Source organism: Strigops habroptila, chromosome 10 (assembly GCF_004027225.2).
Source record: "Strigops habroptila isolate Jane chromosome 10, bStrHab1.2.pri, whole genome shotgun sequence".
NCBI classification, from domain to species: domain Eukaryota; kingdom Metazoa; phylum Chordata; class Aves; order Psittaciformes; family Psittacidae; genus Strigops; species Strigops habroptila.
This window is the reverse complement of record NC_046359.1, coordinates 1664040-1685147: the sequence shown is the minus strand read 5'-3', so window position 1 is coordinate 1685147 and position 21108 is coordinate 1664040. Positions and strand designations below refer to the sequence as shown.

The 21108-nt window shown below is 36.4% G+C and overlaps 1 protein-coding gene across 5 annotated transcripts in view; it reads left to right on the top strand.

Moving 5' to 3' along the window:
* ZDHHC14 (zinc finger DHHC-type palmitoyltransferase 14) overlaps window positions 1-21108 on the top strand; it is a 105970-nt gene extending 84862 nt beyond the window's left edge. For 3 of the 5 annotated variants that reach the window (XM_030498875.1, XM_030498878.1, XM_030498874.1), the window contains 5 exons: window positions 2354-2402; window positions 6908-7010; window positions 8786-8895; window positions 10692-10794; window positions 19831-21108. In XM_030498875.1, the coding sequence (XP_030354735.1) occupies window positions 2354-2402; window positions 6908-7010; window positions 8786-8895; window positions 10692-10794; window positions 19831-20232 (767 nt within the window). In that variant the 3' untranslated portion in view covers window positions 20233-21108. The remainder of the gene's footprint in view (window positions 1-2353; window positions 2403-6907; window positions 7011-8785; window positions 8896-10691; window positions 10795-19830) is intronic. The other 2 variants (XM_030498877.1, XM_030498876.1) reach the window with 1 other exon arrangement.

Sequence of the window (21108 nt, the reverse complement as noted above, 5' to 3'; positions counted from 1 at the left end):
ACTTTACAGTGTCCATACCTAATTCTAGGTATGAATTAGGCAAATATCAAAGAAATTAATTATGCCTCTGTGTGGTTGAGAAACACTTCAGCATTATGTATGTGTTACAGATAATGTGTAGTAAATGTTAAATACTGAATTGTCTACCAGCTGTAAAATATTCTTGCTATGGAGGTTTATCTACCTTGGAAGAGACAGAAAAAACCTCTTTAGTTCTATAGATTGGTTGGTCCTCAAAGGCAATGGGAGCGGGTAGGAATTGTGATTAGTTCCTTAATGTTTATTTACTACATCTGAGCTTCAAGCCCGGCTTTCAAATTTATTTACTATAATCTTGACTATATCCAAAAAAAGAATTCTTTACATGTAAGGTTTTCTTATCATATTGATCACTCCAGTCTCTCTGTGCCTACCATGCTTCTAGAAGTCCTCATATCTACCTTTCTAGTAGTTACCACTCAAGCATTTTTGTTTTCTTTTGCAGCTGGGCAGTTCTTCAGCTGATGCTAACCAGTAAGCAGGATTCTCAGTTCTTTAACCTGAACTTTTGCACTTGGCATAGACAGCTTTCTGTTAGTGTGTCTGAATAAAGTCTCAGTTTTTCATTCTGGGACTATGATCTTCCTGCTGTTTCAAAGGTATCCATATGTATATGCATAAGTCCTGGCAAAATTCTTGGTTCTAGAGGAAATCCTGCTGGCTTAATAAAATCTTGTTCATAGCTTTTCCAAAGACAATCTTAGCAGGATTACCTTTAGTAACACTTCTCTTCTAACAATAGTCTTTTAGGAAGGGACTGAGGGATATTTATAGCAACTTGTAGGCATGGATGTTAAAATACAAAAAAATAAAAATAAATCCTTTTGGTTCATTCCCTAACAGGGAAGTTCCTTCTGTGATCTTCTTGATTACATAGGAAACCTGGTTTTACTACATGTTGCAACCTGGCTTTTTTGTAATTTTTTTGTGGGCCTAAGTGGTGACAAGATAGGAGATACATCTTTTTGTTTTCTGTGGCCACCTGAGGCATTCATTGGAAATCTTCCTCTTCCAGGATTAAAAATATGTCTACATATTATTATTGAAGGTAATTAAATGAATTCATAAATCAGATACTTTAAAGGTATTGTCTCGCAAGATTTTATTCCATCTCCCCAAGCTTAACACATTTTCAGTAGTAGTGTCTGTCTTCACAGTCACTCAGCCCTGTTTGAGGCATCAGTATTTCAGCTGTTTGTTGCACTGAGGAACCATCCCCTTCTGATGTATTGGGAACTTCTTGGAGGAGTGTGACCAGCAGTAGGGAATAGAAATCACACCTACCTGCTGCCATTGCCATTAAGGATTGTAAAAAATAGTAAGAAGGTAGGGGAAGTTCCATTAGTTTTGTGCTTTGAGGCTAAGAATTATGAGAGTCTGAAAAGGCTCAGAAACACGAGGTAAGTAACTTTCCCTTTTTAATGGCAAACAGTAAAATTGACCATGCGGGTCTAGAGAATATATATGTGTGTACACACACATGTATGTATTTTTCTTTTTTTGTTTTAAAGACAAGATTCTTCTCTCTTCATACAAATCTTCAGGTGAATTAGCTAAGGGGAAGATTTTTGTTGAGGGAAAGACTTTCAGCCTGATGCATTTAAATCATTGAAGTTATACAGTAAAATGCAAACTGTGGCTATAGCTGTATGACATTGAGTCAGTTTCTACAAATTAACTTACTTGTTGCAATCAACAAATTGTCAAATTACCCTTTCTGATTAATATCTCATGGTTGTGGAACTGAAGTGGATGCTTCTGCATCTCTAGTTCATTGGATCATGCTGCTCTTGAGCTTTTTTTCAGCTACTCTTTTCTCTTACTTGCCCAGAGGCAGGAAGCACTTATTAGAAAAACCTGTGCAGATGGAGCAGGAGCAGGATTATAGTCTATGAATCTGCTCTCAGAACAGAGAAGGGAAAGTTGACAATCTGGGTTTATAGAATAGATTTTACAAGTCAAAAAAGCACTTTGAAAAATAGTATTTCAAAATAAAAAAGTAGCTTTTAGTCTTTTGTTTCCATATTAGGTCTGAAAAGTACAGGGATAATCAGAAATCTTGTTCATGGGAAAGTATGTGTGTATCAATTTGTGGTATGACTGAGAAAATACCCTGCAGATGTTAAACCTGATAACTTACGCAACGTTTTTTCTGATGTTGTTGCTGCTGAGCAACATATTCTCAGATTCATATTAGTAAATCTATTCTATCATTATTTGGTTATCTTCATATATTACTTGTGTTAACTATGATGAAAACAGCCTGTAGTCCAATTTCTTACTCAGCTGATAATTTTGGGTTCTGTTTCTACAGGTTCTCAACAAACAGGGTTCCTCAATGCCTTGAAGGACAGTCCTGCAAGATATCCTTTCAGTGAAACAAATTTTAGATCTTTTTGCAAAATAACATCTGAGATGTGTTTTTGCTTGTTTTCTTGCTTTGTTGGATATGTGCATTTGGGACTTTTATCAGTTAGTGCTTTCATCACTTCTTGCGAAACAGGATTTCTTGCCATGTGTTGGAGATAGGAAAGAAACTATAGCCTGGGGTGTTTTCTATTCTTTTATCTTTTGCAGAGTAGTACTCTTGACAAAGGTCTGTAGTTGCCATGTGTGATGGAAGTATGCTCCATATGTTTGTGATGGAATTCATAAATATATCTCACAGTATATATCTCATGCTGTGGTTTCATTTAAAATATTCGATAATTATTCTGCTTTTTCAGCAGAAACTGTCCAAAATGGCTTATTCTTGTCAGGATGGAAAAAGTAGGTTGTGAAACTGTAAGCTGTCCTTGAAGAGTTCAATTTCTGGAAGTATTCTTATGTTGATTTACTGTTTTTTCCAGAAGTCATTTTCAAGTATCAACTTCTATTAGGTTACAGAATGGTATGCATATGCATACACAGGGACTACTCTTGTTGTTCAGCCTGGAGAAGAGAAGACTCTGGGGAGTCTCACTGTGGTCTTTCAATATATAAATGGGGCTCATAAGAAAAGGTGGAGAGAGACCTTTTATCAGGGCCTGTAGTGGCAGGACAAGGGGCAATGATTTTAAACTGAGAGAGGGTAGATTTAGGTTGGCTATAACAAAGAAAGTTAACAGTGAGGATAGTGAGGTACTGGCACAGGTTGCCCAGAGAAGTTGTGGCTGCCCCATCCTTGGAAGTGTTGAAGGCTAGGCTGGATGGGACTTTGAGCAACCTGGTCTAGTGGAAGGTGTTCCTGTCCATGGCAGGGGGGTTGGAACTAGATGACTTTTAAAGGTCCCTTCCAACCCCAACTATTCTGTGGTTCTATTCTGTAAATATTCCATGTTCTTTTTATCACTTTACAGGAGCTTTCTATACATTTTCTACTCCATGAGGATGGAAAAGGCTCCTTTTGTCCAAAAGCAGCTAGCATAATGGAAAAACCAGAAGGTGACATAACTACTGTTTAGTTTTTTCCTTACATTTCTGTACAGACTGTAAGCTTCCCGCTCGTTATATGTTTTGAATAGTTTGTGTCTGAATAAACAGTTTGCACCTCTCACAAGGATACATTAAAAGAATTATTTTCCATGCCCTTCAAAGTCTGCCCTTTCCACAGAAGAGTAGAAACAGCTCTTGCTCTGTCACTTGTAGTTGTGCATAGACAGACCTCACTTTCCAGGTAGTTTTTCCAGTGTCAAATTCTCCAAATTCTGCAAATACGGTTTTGTGTGTATGTGTGTTCATCAAGTAGAGTGACTGGGCTGTAAATTCCCTTTTTAAACAAAGCCGTTGTTCAGGGTGGTTTTTTTTGTAGAAGAGGTTTTACAAAGCAAAACCAAAGTGTTCTAAATAGCATAGTAGCTTCCAATTAAAGCAATTGCAGTCACTTCTTATAGAAGATGATTCTTTCAAACTATTTTCAAAGTGAGAATAGCTTTCAGTTGTCCTTAAATCAAAAGATAATTGAGGATTCTTGTACAGGAACAATGGGCTGCTTATTTGTAATTTTTTTTCAGAGATGTGCTGCTTTGAAAGGCTGAGTAGTGCATCTTGTTGAAACGGCCGGGTTTGATAGTGATATGTTGGACAATTTAATAGCTTGGTTACAATTCATAACAGTAAAAAACCAAATTGTCCAAGTAGTATTGGGAATGCTGCTTTGGAGCAAGCCGTTCAATTCAGGCACAGAGAACATTGCCATTTCTAGCTTGCTAACAACACTGTGTGGGATACCAAGGAAGTGTTGTACCATATTATGCTAGTAAGTTATGCTTTATGTTGAGAATATATTGCTTTTTTATGTTTGGTTTTTAATTAATGCAGTCATGTTAATCTAACATAAACACTCATGCTGTTCTAGAGATCTTTTTGAGGGGAACTGAAAGAAGTCTCTCTCCTGGGGAAAAAAGTCCTTTTCAATGGAGAAATGAAAGAGGCCTTTAACTGAAAGGAATTCCGCTTTTTTGTCAGTAGGAATTACTATGTGGAGGGAGAAACTCACTTCTCAGGACCCTCTTGAGTGTAATCATGGTGAGGAATACCCTGTTAGTGGTGTGCTCAGTCATCTGTTGAGGTTTCAGGGAGCTCTCCTCCCTGTAAGGTTCCCCTTTTCTGGCCCGGTGATTCTTCCTTTTAGTCTTGGTGTGCAGATTCTGCCCAACTGTGCTCATCTGCAGCCTTCCTTAATATATGTACCCTATCAAAGCCCTGTTTCAATTGTGCATAATGTTTTGGGGCTATTTCCTTCTTTTACACCTTTCTGAACCCTTTGCTAACAACAGTCTACTGCCTTATTCTTTCCCCCGATTCTCCTTGCTTTAGCTGTGGTGTTGCACAGTCAACTGAGGCTGAGTTTCTGTCTTGTGTTGGTTTGGCTCCCCGTAGTTTGAGGAGGAGATAAAAGGGAGAGACTAGTGAACATGCTGCTCCAAAAGCAATGCACTTCGATCAGCCTGTTGTTTTTGGAGCAGATTTCCTTAGAATCCACATGGCTATTTTCTGGCTTTTAAACCATTTTGAGTGAAGTAGGTTCTAAGGGAAGTTATACAGACAGCTCAGCTGTTTCCCAATTCATTACGTGAGAATACCCGCAATATAAAACTTCACTGTTAACTGATACTGGTATTATTTATCGCAAAAACTTATGTCCAACCAGTCTGTGTCTCTGTAATGGTGAGAAGCTGTCATATTTCTCTTCTGTTATTAGGCTTAGTGATAAGACTGTTTTTGTATGTTTTAAGGCTGTGTCCTTATACTGGAATATTTTGAGTTGATGTTGTCTTGGAAACTAACTTCACTAAACATTGATACATGGTTAATATACAGATTATTTTTATCCTATTCTTTTCCAATTGTCTTGTTCCTACTGATCTGTTATATCTATTTTTCTATGAACCAAAACCTTTTCTCCTGTTGATTTATGTTCCCTTAAAAAAAATATACTGTTGAAGTGTTGTAGAAAATAACATTCTCAAAGCCAATGTATTCCGAGTTCATGGCTATTTGGGTGTAAATAAAAATACTTATAAATAACAAGCTATGTCAGGAAGCCTTCTCTAGAAGGCTGCTCTTTATGCTTGATTATTTGAAGTTTAGAAGCAACTTTATTGTGTTATTGCTGAGACAATGACTCCTTTAGAGTTAAACGGATGCCATAAACTGTAATAGGTATGCAACGCTAAGTGCTGGCTGACTTTCCTAGTATACCGATCTCACTTTTAAAGTCTGGTTACCTTATGGCATTTAATGCAGTTTATAAGGAGTGAGAACACAGGCAGTTCTAGTGGTGCTCAAACATGTGCATGCCTTCACTACTTCTTCGAGGTGTATGTGTACCCTCTTGCTGCTCCCTACAACATGCGGGTGAGAAGGCACCCCATGAGCTCACATATGTATACCTCAGGTGTGGGTCCCCATAAGTTGCACCCCACACTGGTAGTTTACTGTCTGGATCGAACAGTGTTTGACAGGGAGGGTGCTCTGTCTGGCCTAGGTAGATGCCAGCAGGGTGACTTGTGGCCGCGTCAAACCAGCTGACTGCTGCTGTTCCCCTTCAAGTGCTCTTCTGCCATTTTTTGTGATTTTCTTACAATTTGGGGTGATGCCTCCTTCAAAAAGACTTCTTGTAATTCCTCAGCTACTGTTTAATAGCAGCACAGTGACTTGGGAGTTGATAGTCTTTCTTTTTAGCATAAGTTTGGGGCAAATGCTGCTGAGTTTTGAGGATTCAACCCCCACACCAAGAGAGCAAGTGGGCTTTATATTTTAGTTGGACTGGTGCACTTTGGTGCTAGAGTTAGGATCCCTATCAGCATCTTAACTTCAGTAACAGAAGAGAGACAGGAAGAGTCTAGCAGTTAGAACATATGACTGAGATGCATTGTATTCAGTTGTTGTTGAACAGATCTAGAACTTGTAGTCATGGCTCATGACTCCCATTGTGCAGTAAACATTTGTACAAACATATCTGTTCAGTCTTTGCTATTCAGCTAGCCTTGGGTTACCTCTCTTGTGTTTGATCTTCCTCTCACCCCATCAGAACTGCTATTTACTGTTACTTATCTATTTACCTGTCTTAATATAAGTGTGATGACTTTTACAGGGTGAACATGAAAATCTGATTTTCAGCAGTTCAGGTCAGAACCACTCATCAGTAGCTGTTAGCCTTTTTCAATGTTCAGATCCTTAAATATTTGATGAGGTAGATGCCATTCAGTAGCCTGTACACTAAAGCCTAATGACAGTAATTTTTGCTAACCCCTTTGAAGTACCACAAAGGGACTTGTGTGCTATAAGATGACTATGCTGAATTATGTAATTGTAACTACTTGTTATTTGATTCCGCCCCCCACCCCTCCCCTCGTTTGTATGTATTTCCTTGACTTTCAATTACTGTGCTGGAAGCTGTGGTGTGTTTTTTCTCGGTATGGTCCATTGTTGGCCTCTCAGGTTTTCATACGTATTTGATCAGCTCCAATCAAACAACAAATGAAGATGTAAGTTTGTCATATATTTCTACATACATGTTTCTAAATAGTATTGAGGAGGTTTTTCTCTTATTCTTAGAGAAGTCACGCTTGCGTGCATAATACTGTGAATCCCTCAGTAGGAAAGAAGGAAGAAATGTGGTCATGCTTGATTCAAAGTAGCGGAAGACACCTTTTGAACTATATTTCTTGTGGCTTGAAGATGTGCTGGTTACATAGTGTGTCTGTTACGATTTGCATCCACAGGACCTGTATCTTGGAATAGGAAAATATAGAGAAGGAATAGGAAAATAGAAGAGAGGAGACAAAAACCCAAGTATATTCTGTACAGTAGGAAATTACTAAATAATTTTCAGTTTCTCTTTTTCACTGGGAGTCCTAAACGTTCTTTGATTCAAAAATTGCTTACTGTAAAAATGGAAAAGTGTGTTAAATTCTCAAAACAAAAATTTCATTCTTTATTTTATTTTTTCTTTGAAATTCCTCTGCCAGTCTGAGGTCTAAAACCTCTGGCAAGGAGTATACCATTAATTTAAAGGTCAACTTTCTCCTTTCTACAGTTGTCCAATTTTGCAGATAGGTTTCCATTGTTTTGGTGTGGAATAACACTGTGTGGAGGCTTCACGTGTCCTTCCCTTGCTAAAAGGAGAAACACAAAATGAATGAAAGGAGAAAATAAAAAGTTAGGTGGCTGATGGTGTAAAAAGCTTGTTGGAATTCAGGAAGTAATCTAACAAATTACTGCAGGCTTGAAACTATTTTATTGTAATTTTCTGTTGTACCTTTTTTCATAGGTAACTGGCAAATACAAAAGTATCATCTTTGGGACTGTCAAATACGTTTTGTTATTGTTTAAGGTCACGGCTAAAATTACAGATTTTACAGTAAATACTGATCAACCAGAAAAAATTACCAAGCATGCTCAGAGTGAATTGTGCCTCAGCATCAAGTATCTGAGCAAGTAGCCTGTCTTTGAAGAAACGTGCCATGTTAGTAAGACAGATGAGATACTCTGGTATTCCCCAGTTATTAGGTTTAGGCTGGCATTGTCTGTCTAGATGGACCCAGTGTGCTTCCTCTATCCCTCTTCCCCTCAGATAGATGTGTCTTTTGGACTGTTGAGGGTCAGATAGCAGGAACTGGGGCAGTGCAACCTGTCTAAATTTCAAGTAAACTTTTTGGTAATTTCATTTAAAGCATACATTTCCAGTTGCTTTCAGTAAGACCTTTTACTCAGTCCTTTCTAGTATCTCACGAACAGAAAAGCAAGATAGCTAAAATAAAATGTAGTATGCACTAAAAGGTAGTAATGATTTGCAGTTGCTTCATAATATTTTAAAGCCATTTGTGAACTTTAGGGGAGATAATGTTGTGTGGTATTGCATAGCTTGAGAACTTACCCAAGAGTATGGGAAAGAAGTGCTCTGTTGCTGACTTTAGTGGTTATGTTGCAATTGAGCCTCTTCTGTAGAACATTCCGTAATATTTGTAAAATTAAGCTTAGACCATTATGTTTAGATGCTGAAATTCCTGAGTTTGTTGATCCTTTGAGATTTTGGGCTGTCTAAATCTATGGATGTAAAGCATGTGCTTGCTTGTAAGATTTTAGGGTCCAGGTTTTTGTTACAGCCCAAAGCTCTAAGCTGTTTGGAAAGCGTGATCATGGGTTTAATCTGGTCTATTTCTGATGTGAGTAGCATGTTGCTGCTTTGGCAGCCCTAAATTTGTCTCAGCTATTTTCTGTATTGTATTATATGTGATGCATCTTGTTCATATCTCTTCAGATTAAAGGATCATGGTCAAATAAAAGAGGTAAAGAAAACTATAATCCGTATAGTTACGGCAACATCTTTACAAATTGCTGTGCTGCACTCTGTGGGCCCCTCTCTCCAAGGTAAGAACATCAAAAGTATTGTTAGTATAAATGAAGCCACATGATTAATGATGAAAAAATATTCTTTCTGATTGCTTGAGTTTATTAAAAAAAAAAAAAAAAGTTTTGTTTCACTGTCCATTAGAAGCTGTAAGTAAGTTTTTCTTCAGTAGTACAGAGATAAGGTGGTGAATTGTGGTTAAACTAAGCTGGTGATCAGATCCTGTAAAACATATTTCAGATTAAGAAAGGATCTGTAAATAATCCAGACTTTTCTCACTTTTGTTAAAGATTGTTTCTCATTTTTAAACGTATGCTAGCAAATTCAGATGCATTTCACATGTCCTCAACAATTAATTTTAAATCTTAATTTGATCCATACTTGTCAGCATGGACAGCAGTTTTCTGATATGAGAATTCATATAACTTTTTTAAGCATCTGATTTTTGAAGGAGTGCTATCCACATGGCAGATTGTAATCTCAGATGGATTTCTAAGTGTTTTGAATGTAAATAAAAACCTGTTCTGCAGATGTTCATGAGGAAAGCTTAAACCGGTCTCCAAGTGGTGGAAACCTCATTGACTTTTGAGAGGGGAAATGCCTTAGATGTTTCTATGCATCCTGTTCTTATCTTTCAAAACTGAAGCCATCTTGACCCTTAGTGAATTTTGATACATAAATCAGAAAGTAAACCCAGTTCTGTTCTGACTTTAGCTTTCAGGCATTCCTGTTGTTATGTCTTAGTATCTAGAACTATAAACCCTCTAGTTACTGTTTGATATCCTGTGGTAAAATTTGTAGTTTTCCAGATGGGAAGTAACATTGTTCACGTCACAGGGAAAAAACATTTTGGCCTATGATTAAAAGTATGGAACTACAATTGAAAGCTAGATATAACCAAAAAAAAAAATATAATTAAAACAAACAAAAAAACACCTGAAACTTTGGATGAATTGAAGCATAAACAAGTTTTTGGAAGTGATATGAGCTAATACACATGTAGAATGTAGTACTTAGGTCTGCACATTCAATTTTTTATGAGTATTAACTAGCAGAACCTAAATGAGGTTTAGACTTCTCAAATTGAAAGTACAATTATATGTGTAATTTTAGCAAAAATTTTAGCTAGGTCAGATTATTCCATTCTGTTTATGTTTTTCTAATAATCTGGTGTAGATTTTTACTCATTAATTTCTCTACAAACATTTTCTTAGTTGGAAAAACTATGAGTGTATCACTTTAGTAAGAATAGTGGAGCACTATAAACAGTGTTAAGTAGCTGTCATGAAACATCTGGCAAGTAAGTTGTCTGAATGAAAGTTCCTCTTTCCCTTTTCCTTTTGTTTTTTTCCCTTTTCCTTTTTTTTATTCTTTGCCCTTTTCCCTTCTTTCTAATTTTTGTGATTATGTAGCTTTAATTTAGAGGTGTGGAAACTGATAACAAAAGAACCTTCAAAACAGATACTGGTTCAAAGTGCACTAGTGAGTTTTGTAACCTATTTTCACACCCATGGTTTAGAATTTTTGGGTTTTGTGGTATCTGCTGCTAAGCTTCTAAATCTTTTGTCTATGATAAAAATCCAGAAAAGTAGCAGTACGTACGACTACGCGACAGGTAGTATTACAAGGAAACAATTACCTTGCTGGTGAGTAGGAATGAGGTCTTGTACTTCAGTCAAATAAAAGGGAACATTTGAAGGTATTGGTGGAGTATTAACGTCTGTTGTACGATAGAAAGTTTTCCTGTCTTTTTTTATCAATATGAGGTAGTTATTGATCAGAAATATCTCTAACACTTTTTTTAATTATTCCATAGCTTAATTGACAGAAGAGGATTTATACAGCCAGATACACCGCAATTAGCAGGACCGTCAAATGGCATTACTATGTATGGGGCCACACAATCTCAGAGCAACATGGTAGGAATCATCCCATAGTGTTGTTCATCAAGATTCCTGTGAATGTTTTCCTTCTCCACTTTCATGTGAACTAATCAAGTAATAACTAACTGGATACAGCTGACTCTCTGGGTGGAATGACTTTTTTATAACAGTAAAGAAAAAAAACCAAGGTTCTTTTTTAATATGTTTCACACAGTGTAATAATTATTGCTCATGGATTCTAAAAAAAGAGAGGCTTTTCTACACTGTTGATTTATTGAATATACTGGCATTTCACTTGTACTGTTGACACCTGCTGTGTTTTGAACTGGAATATTCAAGTGTCGTGGACTTGCTCTGGTTCATCATCTTCCAGCTAATTCTTGTTTTATATGCACTTTCTTTAAACTCTATTTCCTCTTTGCTTGTACACTGTGGTTTTGCATAGACTAACGCATTTTAAAAAGCAAAGATGAACAAAGGAGTTTCTAAAGGAGAAGTATCTTGAAAAAAGAGCAGGAGGATACTGAACTTCCAATGAACAAAAAATGGCAACTGGATTGTTACAATGGAAGTTTTTAAACATCTTTGAAACTGTGACAATAGTTTTTACTTTTTTTTTTTTTTTAGTCGGTTTGGGTTTTTTGGAAGGGTTTTTTGCTGGTAGCATTTGCTATCATAACGGAAAATAGCATTCCTAGTGCAAGAAGAAGAGAATAACTGGAAAGAGATCTTTTTTCAAAGGCAAGCATCTTACATATGTGCCTATTTTTGAATTGTTGTCCACATATCTTCATATTATGTGAGTTCTAAGACTTTGTCAAAGGAGCCATGAGTTATGGACACCCTCCCTCTGCCAAAAAAGAGGCAGCCACAAGGCCTTATGAAATAATTCAGCCTTTCTTTTGAACAGAAGAAGAAAAGACTCTTCCCAGACAGATTAGATTTAGCGTCACAGATAAACTGGTATAAAAATATTGCTGTAGTTCCTAAGCTGGTTTTAGTTCTTCTTTTGAGGACTAAATAGAAGATTCGTTAGTCTTAGTAAGAAAATGTATTAGAGGCACAGTATTAACTCTGAATCTTCTGAGAGGTGTAGTTGTGCAGAAAAGGTAATGCTCCATTGAAATTTAACTCAGAAAACCCAAAAGACATAACTCTGAAAAGAGAAAAGGGGGTGGGGAAAAAAAAGGGGGGTGGGGGGAGAGCAAAGCTTAGAACCTTAGAAATAGCCTGAGGCCTTTCAAGGCATTAGCCAAAGTTTCTGATTCTGTCAAGGCTTCTTATTTGTGTGGATTGTTAACCACAGTAAGTCCCTGGCATTAAATTGCTGTAACATTTTATGAATTACACTTGAATTGTAAGAAGACACTATCATTGTTACTAGGTATTAAAGAGAAAATCTTGTGCCAGTTTAGTACAAAATTGTCTAAATTTGTCTCCAGAAATGGAGAAATCTGTTATGGTATTACTTTAAGTCAAGCAGGTACCTGTTAACAATTTTAGAGCGTAATACTCATAATTACACAAATTCTTCAAGGATTTGATCTTATATCCTAGAACATCACACTACTCGAGCTGAGGGAGGCTTGGGTTCATTAACAGTTATCAGAGTCACTTGGGAATGTGCACGTTTCATTCCTAAAAATGGTGTCTCAGAGAAAGCTTGGAAAATGTAATACATCATATTTGATATATAGGAATATCTTTAAGACTGTGGTGCCATTTTTCTCAGGGTATTATTCCTGGTCTGTATCCAAGACCAATTGGCTTCTAGTGGCAGCTGGCTATGACCATTAAAATTTTTCCATCGGGTTTTGTTGCAAACTGTTAAAGACCAGCTTATTTTCCCGGTCTTTCTAGCCCTATTTTCTCTTTGCTGTTTAAAGTCTTGCATTTTTTCCTGAGTTGTTTGAAGCATAAGAAATAATAAATTAATTTCCTGCTGGCAACAATGCAGTGGGGCATAACTTTGCCTCTGATTTGTTCTTGTTTCATGTTTCCCTTTTTCTGTGTTCTAAGGTCAACATTTTTGCTCTTAGTAGACTCTCTGCCTGCATTCAGGTTCCCATGTCTCCTATCACATAAAGCAGCAAACAACAAAACTGATATCCCTATTTCACAGTTAAGACCTCAATCTCATCCATAGCAGACTTTCTTTTTTCCTACCAAAATTAATTCATCTTGCTGCTAGCTTAGTTGTTTTCAGCCATTCTGTTCAGTTACCAGATTTCCTGTTCTGATTTAGACAGAACTAATCAAGTAGAACCTCATAATTCTATTTAAACCTTTTTCCCAGTAAGTGGCCCCTAGTACTTTTTCCAGGCTTTACAGTATCTGTTTCTCTCAGCTTTCTTCCAAGTCCACAATCTTAGAATCTTCTGAAGAAGTTTGGGAACAGGAGTGCTGGGAACACCAGCCATTCACTTGCTCTCCCATAAAAAGGACCACAGAAGGTTCTTAAGTGAAAGGCAGTAAAGTACACTTTATGGCAGAAGTAAAACAAGGCATGCAGCATTCCATTGTTTGATTTTTGATTGGCAGTGGGTTTTTTAGAGGAGAAATCTCAGCAAAAAGGATTCTAGAGAATCCTGCAAGAACTTCAGATGCAAACATGAAAATTTCCTTTGGTGATTGACAGTTTAAATAATAGATCATCTCAAGCCCAAGACTCCAGTGGAAGCAAAAAAGTAGAGGGAAAGTCTTTGTCAAAGAAGAAGTTTCCTTTCTACCTTCTGTCCTCACTGACAAAGATTAGGCAAAAGATGGAATGTGATTCAGTCTTCCCTTCTGGAAGGTTGCATACCTCTTGAGAAAAAGCTAAAAACACTTTCTTGGAGCTGAAGCAGGTAGACAACAAAGAACTGCCAAGTCTGAAGGGGTTGTATCTGGTACTATAGGTTGTATTATTATGGTTTCAGATAAGACAGCTAAGGTGAAATTCCTTGACTTAAAAGCATGTGTAGATAATGGTCTTAGTTGATAAATACTTTTTAAATGGCAGAAGTTTAGCTATTTGCATGTCACCAGAGATAATTACACTGTTTTAGCAAGTTTAATGCTTGTGAGTATGGGAAATAAATTATTAGAAATCTGAAGTGTGTTCCAGGATGTTGTATCTCCTTGGATTTTATTCCAGAATGCATTACATCATCTTATGTCTACGTTGAATCTTAATGTCTAGATGCTATGCTGCTTATTGCAGATAGCATGCTAAAATGTCTCTCCTGTCCATTAATATTAAAGGAAGATTTTAATGAGCATCTTCTCGCACACTTGTCTTCTCTTATTCCTATTCCTTCATTTCCCTTTTTCCTTTCTCTTCCCTCAAATCTTTTACTCAGTGACTGGTGTCTTTCTAAGTAGAGTTCTTGTGCCCCACCCAACTAGCCTCTCATCATTCTTAAAATCTCTCTGGGTTGCTTAGTATTATATTCTGCTTTCATTTATTTTAATACATCGTATAGCATAGCATTATTTTTGCATTTAAGGTCAAAATAAATATCAGGCTAAGTTTAAACTTTCCAGATAATTTTGTCAGTGCAATACATTATCTCTTATTCAGGATACCACTTATGGGGCACTATTTTTGTATTTAACAGGTTATGTGGTAATTTTGCCTTTGAGACTTTGAATATTTCATATAGGAGCTACCCTACTCATGCTAGTGACTCAGGTTTTCACAATCTCAGAAAGTTAGGGTTGTTGCTATAACCAGTGCTTCATAGACCCATACTATGATTTTTTTTTTTCTAAATCTTTCTAACAGAGCTTTTTCTCCTGTTCTCTCCTTAGTATCTCCCTGATTTTATGAAAAGCTGAAATTGTTATTTACTTTTTTGAAGGCTGGAAGCACATACAACTTTTTTTCCCCCCATGATTTTAATCTCTTTTCCAATATATTTGAAATTAATCTGGTAAATTCATTAGCCAGTTTCTTAATATCCACATCCGTGTGACAAGCATGGTCACTTGGAGCATATGATCTGTAGACCTGATATTTCTGAAGTATTTATTGCATTTTATTGCTGATTATTTTTATAAGCTCTTCGTTAGTTTGATTGCCCAAGTATCTCTGTTCTCATTCTTAAGAATTTTTTTTCACATGAAACACAGTTTTTCACCCATTACAAAATCATAATTTTCTCTCTAATTTTTTTCTTTTTTTTTTTTTTTCCCCTCTTTCATTTTAAGTCTTATTTTCTTTGCATTTCGGAAAAAAGTTCTTTATTTCACCGTAAACTCATCAGCTGCCATTACCTGGATCTGCACTTCTTGAGTACTTAGCTTTCTCTTAAAAGCCTGAATTGATTCTTGGGTTTTGGTAAAGGGTATTTTATTCTTTAGTAATCCATTACGAAGAAACACAGAATCTGTCTCACTCCATGCACTTTCTTTAGAGGAATTTGTTTGGTTTATTTTTGCTATGATGTACTATGGAATTCTCTAATGCCTTATAAAGTAGTAGATTTCGCTTCTCTGTGCCAGGACAGGTTTTTTTCTTTGATTTTTAAGAAATTTGCTTGTGCTCCTCAGTGCTTAAGTAGTTCCTTGTGTGCCAAATTCCCTTATTTCCAGTTCTTCCTTTCCTTTCCTGGATGTAAATTCTTTAGTTAGAGTGTTTGTTTCTTACTTGTAAGTATCACTGAAAATTGCAGGAACTGTAATAGAATGCATAACATTCATTACCAGCAAGAGGTGCAAAGAAGCCCTCTTCCAAATGTTCACATCAGTATTTCTAGCACTGATCTGGAAACAGGAATCCAGTTGATCCAGAGAACATTAACTCTGACCATCCTAGTGTACTTTTTCCTTTGCTTTTCCATTTTTCATTATTAGGAGTAAATATTTCTATCATGACAGTAAAAGGGTCAGCAAGGGTAGGAGCTCCACTTTGCTGGTTTTGTGAGTGCGTTTCCTTGTGTATTTGCTGTAATACTTCACAAATGCAATTTATTATTGCCTGAAACAAAACTTAGTGCTCTTGTCAACTCAACATTACTACAGTCAAGGTTGATAGAGGTTTTTCATTAAAGCATTTTACTTCACAGTTAAAATGGACACAGATAAAATGCAGTAAAACTTCAGCATTTTGCTTTGGTTTGAGGTACATTTTCAAAGCAATTCTTTCAACTGTGCATATTTACTGCATATTTGCTCACATATTGCAGAGCAGTATTGGAGCACATGAACTAGATTTCTGTCAGAAGATGGGCTCCTGGGATGAACCCAACATGTTCTAACCATTCACAAACATTCAGTCTGTAAGAACAGACAGGAGCTAGTCTAGTAAAAGTAAAATCCTTGGAACAGGTATGGTTTGCCCTTTGTCTTCAGAAGTGTTTCATCTCATAGATCTATTCTTGGTGCACTGTACTACTTGCTAGTGGAGCCATTGACTTGGTGGGTTTTGTGGCTCAGATGTTGCACAGTATTTTCAATACCATGATTTTGAATGTGAAATCCTACAGCTGTTGGGAACAGTTATACAGCTCCATCCCTCCACTCTTTAGCCATCTGTTGTATCCATCTAGTATAGTATTCCAGCATCCTTTCTGTTACTTCATTGCACTGTCATTCAGTGCTGACAGTCTCCTCCAAAATTCTTGTTTTGTACTTTGTTCAGAGCTGCTGAGACAGTTCAACTGCTTTTCTCTATCTTCTGAGGACTGTAACAATTCTTTAATGTTACTAGTGTTGAGAAAAACTTTAACAAAGTTAATTTAAAATTCAAAGTAAACAGTCTCTGGCTTTGGCATTAGAAATGTGAAAAATATATTGCCATGTACAACAACTATGTTAACATGTATGTTTTGTGTGGCTTAGAAAAAAAATCAGATTTTCTTCAGGAAAAAAAAAAGAGAAATATTGTTTCCTTAGTTGTTTGTATTTATTATTTGTGAAATAAACACAGAATTTTAGGTTTTGTCTGATTTGTTCTGGTTTGTGCCTTTTGATGTGAAAATAAATACAGAGATGGCTTAAAATTTCTATGCACATAAATAATTGAACTTCTGTACTTGTAGAACATACTGAACTTGTCTTACCTTCAGAATCTGCTGTTCCTCTGAAACAGTGGAAATTTTAAGTGGCAAATAAAATCAGTAGATCTGAAGTAAGAATGTAGTGGTGGAATAATTTCTATGGTAGATTTTTAGCTATTTAGATTTCAGTGCTTGGCTTCCTTTTTGTTACAATCATTGGCTTTTTTATTTCATTTGAAATGCTGGCATTGAATAATTCATGTGATTAATAAATTTCATTTAGTTAACAGTAGAATATGGAATCAAGGGGAAACCACCATGCCAACTCTATAAACAAATTTTATTTTTCTTGTTTAGATTGTGTCGAATGTTTAGGCTCAAGAATAGTTTAGCTGTATAGTATGTGTTGGTTTTATCAGATGTTTTTGAGAGCTTCATTGAACACATCTGCCTTTTCTAGTATAAACCCCAGTCTATTTCACTTTTGAAAGCTGTTTACAGCCTGTATTTTCCTAAGATATTTCATGTTGATCACTGTTGAACAGAACAAAAAAGAGAAAACCTTAAATGTATCTGAATAAGAGGAGAGGCTTTAAGGAAGTGACAAGTGCATGGAAAATGAAGAGGAGGTACGCAGTGCCTGAAACAGTTTTATAACACACTATTCTGTGGAGCTTTATGAGGCTACTTTATCTTTTTGATATTGATTCAAACTTGAGTTTGGTAAGAAGAAAATTAATTCAGACTATAGAGTGAGTTAAAATAACATACCTTTGGCAAACTTAAAACTGTGTACTTGTATTGCCTGGATCACATTAATGATTTCCTTGTGAAGATCAGTGTTGAAGCTTCACTAAGGCAACAAGTCAGCTATTAACATTATTTGTTTTCAATGTACTGTGGTGGTCTTAGGCATTTCTTTGTTATTTAACACTCTCTTTGGCTACTGCACTTCAGAGAAGATGAGTTTTGTTGGTCTTTTTGAAGTTTGAAAATTCAGTTAACTGATTTTTTTAGGTCTGCATAGTAAGGGTGGTTGAAGGGTTGTAATTTAATTGAAATAAGCAGGCGTGAATAACAGCATATTAATCAAGAATGAGTTATTCACACTGAATTACTAATTGAAAGCTTGACTTTAAAAGATGCTGACAGTTTTCTTAGTAAGGTACTTATGCAAGGTTTTGGCTTTAAGCCTATGAGTAATCCCTCTGAAATGGTACGAGACCACTTTAATTCTTCATCTGGGGCTGTACGTTATTTTGTGGGGGGCAAATGGCTTGCAACATATATGAATTCAATTTATGTAACAGGATATCTGTGCATTTATCTTTCTGAAAACATAAGTGTTGGAAAATATGTAATTGAGTAAGGATCGGACTTCTGCCTGTCAAAGTATTTGGTCTGGGAGTCCTAAACCACTTAGACATGTTTAAAGTACTACCTATCTACTGTGATCAAGTAGTCTGCTTGCATGCTTTCTACATGTAATGTGTGTGCATCCATCATTAAGCTATTCAGTGGTGGAATGGGAGAACCTGAAAATATCAGAGGGAAGCTTTCATAGTGATGGTTTTCACCATGCAGTAAAGTAAGCAAAAGTCTTTCCATGAGTTTGCATAGAGTATATCACAGTGGCTTGTTAAACTCAAATGGGCATTTTGGGGAATTGCTGTAATGTTAGTAGCAATGGTTATGATTCAGAACATATTCAACAGATGTTGGATTTGTAATATCTTTCAGTAATTTGATATAGATTAAATAAGTCAGTTGAAAAGCAGAACATACTGCTTAACTGAATCCGTGAAATAATAACCGTGAATAGGCATGTCTTACCTGTGGATATATTTTTTTATTCTGCTTGCTTGCTTCCAAATTTTCTTTGCTGCATTGGATTTATAGTTGTATTCATTGACTGTAGTGTTTCTGTTGCGCAGCAGAACAGTAGTATGGCAAGTGAATCTAACAGGGTTTTGAAATCTGCAGATGTTATAGCCGATCAGGCTATGAATTAAATATGTATTGCCCTTGGAAGCTCTCAAAAATCATGCTAGCTTATGTTAAATAAACTTAATGTGGCAGTAGGTGTACTACCCACTTAGCTAGCCGGACATCATTGAAACACCTACCTGTCTTGTCATCTCAAGGAATTAATGATAATTTTGTATAAACAGTTCTCAGGAGTGATGTAGAGCCAAAAGTGTTCCTGGTAATACTCATTGAGCCTAATCAGATTTATGTAATGCTGAATTTGGCTTATTATTGTGAAAGTGCTTGCCAGTGTTTTGTACCTTGATTCTTCACATTGTCAAGAAACAGCCTAAAAATCATTAAAGTTGATATCAAATTAATGCATCTGCAGTGCTGCCAAATTTCTATACATCCTCCTGAGTATTGAGTATAGTATGGTATATTCTCTAGAGTGTATATATAATGTATTAAATTGGGAGGGGAGGAATTTTTGCTCATAGAGGCTGTATTTGTCAGCTGTATCTTTATAAAACTGCCTGCATCAAAGGAATTCTTCTGAAAAACTTCCATACACCTTACTTCCTACATGTGAAGACCAATTATGAAAAGATAACTTGCCTAGTGTTTTTGAATTTGGAAAGATGCTTTGATTATGCCTTTGGGCGCCTCTCTGGACTGCTAGCTACTTTAGGGTAAAATGAGTAATATGGAAGTGATTCACCTCACTTGGAATTGGGGAGGTTTTGAGGTGCCCAATGCAGTTACTTACACATGGTCTGTGCCACTAGACTTTCCAAATGGCTCAGAACAAGAATAAGCAAAACATTTGAATTGCAGTAAGGATTACCAAAACGCTTAAGTTAACATGTAAATGTTTATTATCATTTACTGTGGTAGTAATCCAAAGCACTGGCTCAGTTATGCATGCTTTTATTTTATTTTTTTTTTTCTTCCTGGGCAGCATGCAGTGGGATTTTTGGGTGGCTAACCATGGAATGATACTAATGGCTTTCTTTTCTTTTTCTCTTCATATTCCATTCTTTTCCATATCTTTTTGTCCATATTCTCCCTTTTTCTCTGTTGTGTTTGCCTTATATGATTTTGACACCCTTCCATTCTACAGTGTGATCAAGATCAGTGCATTCAGAGCACTAAATTCGTTTTGCAGGCCGCTGCCACACCTCTGCTACAGAGTGAGCCAAGCATAACTAGTGAAGAGCTTCCTTTACCAGGAAAGACTTCTATCAGTGGGCCTTGTGCAACTCTAACTCTAGGGCAACCAACACCACCATCTTCTATGCCAAATCTCACGTCAGATACAGGTTTGACAGACATGATACCATTAAAAGAGGAACATGAAGGTCATCAGTTTCTCACTCCTGAAGAAGCTCCATCACCCCCTGGGATGCTGCCGAGTGGAAGTCCTATTACACACAGCCATACAATGCACGTCCTGAGTCTAGCCAGCCAGGATTCATTGCATGAAGACTCAGTACGTGGTCTCGTGAAGCTTAGCTCAGTTTGAACAGCTTTTTTGAATATTGCACCATTTCTTGGTGGCTATATAAACATCTACTTAACAGGAATGACGCTGCAGTACCACTGTAAGACTTCATAACATGCCTACAATGGAAACTTTATTGCCTAATGGAATCTACTAAAAAGACAAGTTATTTTCTCAGTGGAGCTATGGCTTTTTTTTTTTTTTTTTAATCAGGTGGTTAATGGTTGTGCTGTGACGGTGACTGCATTTTATTTTTAAACAAAACCAGAAGTGGTCAATAATCTTGTTTCCTGAAGCTTGGGTACAGCAAGTTGGAAGTCAGCCTGTAACAAACACCATATACAGTATAAAAGAGAGGGATTCTTGGATGTAAGTGTCATGCTCTGTGTTCTATGCTCTTGTAATACACACTTGTTAAGGCTTACCACACTTGTGGCCAGAATGATCTGCACTTACATGTTATGCTACTAATATTTGAGATAGAAAATTACCATTCCATTTGTTAATAAAAAAGAAAAAAAAAAAAAGACTGCAGATATGGATTTGCATGCCACGCTACAGTATGTGTTACAGTGGTGTTGGTATTAAGAGAAAGTGCTGCTTTTTTATTTGTGACTTTCAAAGTGCTGTTTCACTTAAAGACAGTGCAACAAAGGAATTAATGGACTACATGATTTATTTTTTTTTTTTCAGTTTATTAAAGTTTATTTTAAATTAATCAGTGGTGCCTAGAAGATGGAGAATTACTGATTTGATCATGTTACATATCATTTAACCTTCTGTTTAAGTGTTTAGAGTGAGGTATTGTGTTGTGCCATACCACGAGATTCTTCCACTCCCTAATGTGATACGATTACCTGTGGACCTCCAATAAAATGACATCCTCTATTTCTTGGA